At 41.0% G+C, this 7,202-nt stretch overlaps 1 protein-coding gene across 1 annotated transcript; it reads left to right on the top strand.

Annotated features, from left to right (window-relative positions):
- The first annotated feature begins 264 nt into the window (after positions 1-264).
- LOC113775044 (auxin transporter-like protein 2) lies at positions 265-5,405 on the top strand. The gene is made up of 9 exons (XM_027319767.1): positions 265-914; positions 1,143-1,372; positions 1,552-1,737; positions 1,846-1,958; positions 2,132-2,315; positions 2,458-2,555; positions 3,178-3,385; positions 3,516-3,773; positions 4,853-5,405. The coding sequence occupies exons 2-9, from the start codon at positions 1,196-1,198 to the stop codon at positions 5,084-5,086; spliced, it is 1,458 nt and encodes a 485-aa protein (XP_027175568.1). The 5' UTR covers positions 265-914; positions 1,143-1,195; the 3' UTR covers positions 5,087-5,405.
- Positions 5,406-7,202: the final 1,797 nt, after the last annotated feature.

Here is a 7,202-nt window from a genome sequence, read left to right as displayed (position 1 = left end):
CTATTGGCGGCCTGGCATGGGCTATATCTTCTACAACCAGCAGCCGAGGCTAAATGCGTTTTTAAGTCTTTTGCTGATGAGAGCGAAGTAAGACTTAAAAGGAATCGAATCGGAAGTGGAATACAGTAAAAGGAGAATTTCAAAGCCAAAAGAAAAGAAAAAGTTCAAATACACACGCATTAAATACTCTCCCCCAACCCAGCCCCAGTCGCTGTTTATCTTTTCTTTTGGTTTTTATATATATGTGCGTACTTGTTGCACATAGTAGCAAAAAAGGTTCTTTTCATATAGTTACCAGTACTTGTTTCTGCCGGTACTCCTCCTAGTCCTCCTGCATTAAGAAGAGTTGCAGGAGCTAATAGCCTCCGCTGCTGCTGCTGTTTCTGTTTCTTTCTGGGACTTTTTGCTGCTTTTGAGGACTCTCTCTAGCCGCCTTTCTGTTTCTGCCGCGCGCTCCAGAAAATTTTGCAAGACGTTTTTTGCTGTTTCAGCAGCATTTAAGTTGGCTCCGCGGATTCTCAGATTTTCTTTGAAGTTTTCAATTATTTCTGGAAGAGCATTTAAGTCTTTCTCAGCCTTTTATTTATTGTCTTCCTTGTAACCTACTAGTAGTGTACTTTACCACTCTAGTACACTATTATTCTTGCCAGTTCTTGGAAAGGAGGATTCCTAAACCAGCCACTAGTGTTTTTTTTTCCCGGGCTTCAAGTGTTTTCTTTGTATCAGTAAATAAAGTAGTACTCTTATCTCATTTGCACACAAGTAAATTCTTGCTGCTGCACCTCTCCCGGCCGCCGGGCAAATAAAAAAAAAGAGGGAAAAACACAGAAGGAGAGGTCAAAAACTGGCACGTACCCAATCCACGGAGCCTATCTCTAAGATCTGGGTTCCAGAAAGAGACATCTCAAGACAAGGTATATCAGAAAAAGTGGAAAAAAATGGTGACCTCCGTCCCTTTTCGTTTTTGGGTTTATTAGAATTGTTTAGGAGGAGGGGTGGGCTAGGGGACTTTGTAATTTGGATCTGGGGAATTTTTTGGCTTTCGTTTTCTGGGGAAGAGGATTGGGTAGCTGGGTTTAGTGTGTAGTGGTAGTAGGATTTGTATTCTTTTGTCTCATTGAGTGTCCCTTTTTATGTTTCAGATCTGCCAGAATATTAGTACACGCTTCTCTTTTTAGGGGAAATCGAAGGCAAAATGTTGCCTCAGAAGCAAGCAGAGGAAGCAATTGTCTCCAACTTCAACGAGACCGACCCCGAAGGCAAAGAGGAACAACAACCCATAGAGGATGACCAATCCATTTTTAACGTAAAGAACCTTCTCTGGCACGGTGGCTCCGCTTGGGATGCTTGGTTCAGCTGTTCTTCAAATCAAGTACGCCGCGCATACTCCTTTTTATTTATTTATTTATTATTTCTATATCCACTCACTCTTTAGTAGTAATTCAAAGTAGCATGTGAAATCAAAACTATTCTCCTCCGTATACTTGTTGTTGATATGGGCTTTTCAAAAAACCGCCGAGTGTAACACCAGTACTCTCTCTATATTAACAGGTGGCACAAGTGCTGCTGACTCTGCCGTATTCTTTCTCTCAATTGGGTTTGCTATCAGGCGTAATTCTGCAAATATTCTACGGTCTGGTTGGTAGCTGGACAGCATACCTCATTAGTGTGCTGTATGTGGAATATCGTAGCCGCAAGGAGAAAGAAGGCGTTAGCTTCAAAAACCATGTCATTCAGGTTCCGGCTTTTTTTTTTTTTAACGATTACTGATTTGATTCATCAACACAAGAAAATAGTAGTAGTAGTAGTAACAACCGGTTTTCTCATCTTCTGCTGCTACTGCAGTGGTATGAAGTCCTTGATGGGTTACTGGGTCCTTACTGGAAAGCAGCGGGCCTAGCCTTCAACTGTACTTTCCTCCTGTTTGGGTCTGTCATACAGCTGATAGCCTGTGCAAGGTAAATTAAGTCAGATTTTACCATATGTATGCTACTTACTGTCTGGACTGGACTGGATTGGATATCATCATTAACACCCTTCAGAAGAAAGAAAAGAAAAAACTGTGGACTGGGTTTAATCCAATCTTGCTGACCGTTTTTTTGGTGGTTTTTTTTTTTAATTGGGTGCGCAGTAATATATACTACATCAACGACCGACTGGACAAGAGGACGTGGACATACATATTTGGAGCATGCTGTGCCACCACTGTATTCATTCCCTCGTTCCATAACTACCGGATTTGGTCGTTTCTGGGACTAGGGATGACCACGTATACCGCATGGTACCTCACCATAGCAGCCCTTGTTCATGGCCAGGTACTCTGCTAGCTATATAGCTACTGCCACCCTACATCCTGCTTCTATTCATACCCACCAGTATTTTTTCCATAAGCAGTAATTCGTGTTACATGGAAGGTTTCGGCCTCATACCCGCCCGGGTTTTGGTTGTTTTGGGCAGGTTGACGGCGTGCAACACTCGGCTCCAAAAAAGCTAGTGCTGTACTTCACCGGTGCCACCAATATCCTGTACACCTTCGGCGGACATGCTGTCACTGTGTAAGCCTCCTTTCTCTATTTCCCCCCCCCCCTGTGCTTTTGCTGATCAGCTCTCATCCACATAGTAGTACTACTTTTCCATATTATTTAATTATTCTGTCCGTTCTTCTTCTTCTTCTCTTGTTCCTACGCGGCTTCTCTTTGCAGCTTTTTGCCGGCCAACTTGGGCTTTGAGACTACAGACAGAATAATGGCAGCTACTTTTTCCTTGTTCGCTAAATAGTGAACAACAATAACGTTTCCCCTTCATTTTCCCATTCACGTAAAATAGACCCATAGATTAATACTCTACTGTCCTTTATCTCCAATATCAATTCTGATCTTGATCGTCTTGTCTCCTGGGATTTTCACTGGTGCTCTTAGAAGCTAGGGCATTTTAGTAATTGGCGTCTTCTACCCCGAAATAATACGGTACAACTAAAGCTGCTGGTTTCTTATTTGTTCTTTTGCATTTTAAAGAAACATTTCAAAGTAGAATAAAGTGAATTATAATGATCATAATCTTCAAGTACGGTGAACTGTCATTCGACTGATTCTCAGCTTTTTGTGTTTTTATTCTCGCAAGGAAAACGATGGAAATTCGACAAAATCTGACCTGATCATTGAAAACGTTTAATTACAGAGAAATCATGCATGCAATGTGGAAGCCCCAGAAGTTCAAATACATTTACTTGCTGGCCACCCTTTACGTGTTCACTTTGACCCTTCCGTCAGCTTCTGCCGTGTACTGGGCATTCGGCGATCAGCTCCTCAACCATTCAAATGCTTTCTCCCTCCTTCCCAAGTCAGGCTGGCGTGATGGCGCAGTCATCCTCATGCTCATCCATCAGGTTAGCAGCTTCCTCTCGTCTCGTTCTACTAGATTACATACCCAACGTTTAAAAAAAAAAAAAAAAAAAAAAAGGTTCTGAGGTTAATTCTAATCTTTTATTTGGAAAAAAAATGAATAAATGAACGCAGTTTATCACATTCGGGTTCGCGTGTACACCGTTATACTTCGTGTGGGAGAAGGTGATAGGGATGCATGACACCAGAAGCATTTGTTTGAGGGCACTCGCAAGGTTGCCGGTAGTAATACCGATATGGTTCTTGGCCATCATCTTCCCATTCTTTGGGCCCATTAACTCCGCAGTTGGGGCACTTTTGGTTAGTTTCACCGTCTACATCATCCCGTCTTTAGCACACATGCTTACTTACAGGAAGGCCTCTGCCCGCCAGGTAGAATTTCTCTCTTTAAAGAAAAAAAAAAAAACCACCCGTTCTATATATATATGTGTGTATCTATATGTACATGCCTTGTTATTATTTGACTTAGTCCTATACCTGCACTTGTTGCTCCTTACAAATTTTAATTTACCGTTGACCTCTTTTCTGTTACTTCGCAATTACTACTTCCTATCAAATGTGGCTATATTATGCTCCTTGCTTTTTTGGGCATACGTACCTACATTTGTACATGTATGTATGTGTGTGGGGATGAAAATTTGGTTCGACTCGATTTTGTAGACTCAGTGATCTAAATTTTTTCACATTTTTAATATTTGAATTTGTGAAAGAGTGTGAGAAATTTTGAACCACAAGATTTATATATATATATAGGCAGGGTGTACCGGTGTGTATGCGCCAGGAAAATTGTTCTTGGTTAATGAGCTAATAAAAAGAAAAAGTCAGCTTAAAAAATGTCCTTGGATGCTGCCTCTCTTTTTTAACTCGAGTATTTATTTATTTATTTACGAGGGAAAAGGTGGGGGGTGTTTTTGGTCATTCGAATGGGAGAAGGGTGCGGGGTCCTACTCCCGGTTTTGATGGGGAATCCCATTATTGGCAAGTGGGAATAGTAGTTACTGATGGTACTAGCCAGGGGATGACGATGATGACCATGGGTGGACTGTGAAGAGAGAGAGAGAGAGCAGGAGGAGAAAGCTACAAGGATGGCATTTAAGGCTTTGATTTGGAAATATTTGCTGCCAGCCGGGACGAGATAGGTGGCTGGTCATTTTCATTTAGTTATATGCTACAGTGCTGTGTTGCATTATGTCCGAATGAGATCAGCTGAGCTGGCTCAATTTGTTGACTCTTTTCTTACTACACTCCACCACCGGGATTTTGGACCTTTTCTCTTTTTCCTTTTCTTTTCTTCTTCTTTTTTTTTTTTTTTTATATATTCAGTTGTCCCCTTTTCTCCCGGTGATAGTAGAGATACATATAATACAGGCAGAAGGTGTTAATTAATTATTAGTAAATGAAAGCATTGTGAGTGAATGGCTCTTGACGCATTTTTTGGGATATAATTGCAGAACGCGGCCGAGAAGCCTCCGTTCTTTCTGCCAAGTTGGACGGCCATGTATGCAATCAACACCTTCGTGGTAGTTTGGGTATTCGTAGTCGGGTTCGGGTTCGGAGGTTGGGCCAGCGTGACCAACTTTGTGAGGCAAGTGGCCACATTTGGGCTCTTTGCCAAGTGCTACCAATGCAAGCCTCCTCCGCCAACAGCGGCGCACCAGCCTGCAATTGCCCCGCCGCATCACTGAGTCCGACGAATCGATCACGCGTCTCTTTGCCTCGCCATCGCCGATTGAGGGAGAATTCAGTCATCGAAGGTCAAGTGCGTGCCTTTTTCTGGCCAGCCCTCTTATATAAATTCTGTATCATACAACCGGGGGGAGGCAGAGCAATATTTACCCACCCCCCTATAATGGCTTGTGCTCTCTTTTCTTTTCCTAATATATTTTTTTTAATGGTTTAGTAGTAGATTAAAACAGTGTGTTGAATGTTGATGATTCCTTTGCTACAAAAGCATAGGCTAATTAATTCCAATTGTGGTGGTGTTCATCTTATTTTTTTTTTTTATGGTCTTCATCCACTTTTGTTGGAGTAGAGAATACGTTGCACCATCCTTGTTGGATGCAATTATTACTTGGCATGTTTCCGAATAATATATAGTATTTAATTTTTTGTTACATCTTTTTTAAAAAAAAAAAAAAGAAAAAAGAAAAAGGCATACCATACATACTAATTAAGGTGAGGGAGGGAGTGGGGAATGAGTTAATTAAATGCAATGTGGGCTTTGATCTTTAAAGTTGGATGTAGACATATCCTAATAAATCCCTGCCTTTTGACCTAGCTAGATTCTCAATGTGGGGAAGCGTGGGCCGTGGACCCGAAACCCGCTCACATGGGCTGCACGTTGAACTTCAACCCCCTTGTCACGTGCTGTTCGTTGCCGCTGTAATCCTTCTTTCTTTCTTTTTTTTTGTTATAAATAAATGCAAAAGCTTGACCCAAACCAAAGCTTCTTAGTTGCATCGCAGCGTACACACGTCATACATGTAGCCGGGCCGGGCCTACACGCCACGTATGATGCATGTACGTACCTCCCCTCCGCCTCTTTCATTCTTGATTAATTATCTCCTCCATTCTTTCTTTTTTTTTTTATTTATCTTTTTAAGTAAACATAGATATATATATATGTAGTTTCGTCAGATTTCCGGGTTTAAGGCGTCGTCTTGCTGTCGCCACACAGTCACTTACCATTTTCAAAATTAATCTTCTTCTTAATTTTGAAGGTTGCTGACAGACTTAAAGGTGGTTAGGTACTTTTGACCATCCATCAAACACGTTGTTATTGTTCAGCGAGCATTGCAGAATTATTATATACTACTAGTAGTATCTAGTATTAAGTGTAGTATAATATGCAAGCAACCGTTTGAGTGAAGTGGGAGTGGGGTTCCAATTTTATTACTACTACTTACTAGTATATATATATATATACACACAGCATTCCACCACGATTTGACGATGGGCTTCCACCAGAAAATAAAATTACTACTCTCCTCTCTATGGTTTTAAAATTTCATGTCACTAATGTTAAATCTGTTGGAAGAATTAAAATTTTTTTTTGCTTTTTTTGAGGGAGGAGGGGGTGGGGATCTTGCAGAGTAGGGGGGGGGGGGAATGAATGAATAATAAGCACTATCATATCACCATTACAATGATTTGCATGTGAGGATTATGTAATGAGAGAATACTGCCACAAATCAATAATAATCATACAGGTAGTAATGGAGTACACGCATCAGCATGTGCGAGACCTCTCGATTCCCAGAGAATGCCATGTTATGATGCTAGTAAAGTAATGTCGTGGTGCACTGCAAGGAAGGAAGGAGATCTGAACTAGAAAAAAACCTAACTGTTAATCCACTCACAAATTAACCTAACTTGTATTTGCATCCTCTCTTATTACGCTAATCCACTCGTCGGAGACACCCTCTACCTTCTGTTCTGTACATTTTAGATGCATCGGAGGAGGTCACCATTCCTCATTTATTTGACTTTTAAAGTCTGCCACAATTCAGATTGTCAGCCGTCGCAGTTAACCGTAGAAAAAGTTCGTACTTAGTAGTAACTAAAAAAAACACTCGTCAATAATAATAATAATGTATCCAAACGAACCCATTAATATTAATACCAAGTGACGGTGGGGGGGACGCCAGATCCAAGATTAAGAAAAAGGGGTCAGTGAAATCATACTTGACCTTCTTCTTTTTCTTTAACTTTGGGGTCGCATCTTGATTTTTCCGTTCACATTAAATTGTTAAGACAAAGGTAGTAGTCAAGAAACTGACGACATTTTAATGCAATGCAATG

This window comes from Coffea eugenioides, chromosome 6, assembly GCF_003713205.1.
Source record: "Coffea eugenioides isolate CCC68of chromosome 6, Ceug_1.0, whole genome shotgun sequence".
Classification (NCBI taxonomy): domain Eukaryota; kingdom Viridiplantae; phylum Streptophyta; class Magnoliopsida; order Gentianales; family Rubiaceae; genus Coffea; species Coffea eugenioides.
The sequence above is the reverse complement of the archived record's forward strand: the minus strand, read 5'-3'. Positions and strand labels throughout refer to the sequence as shown.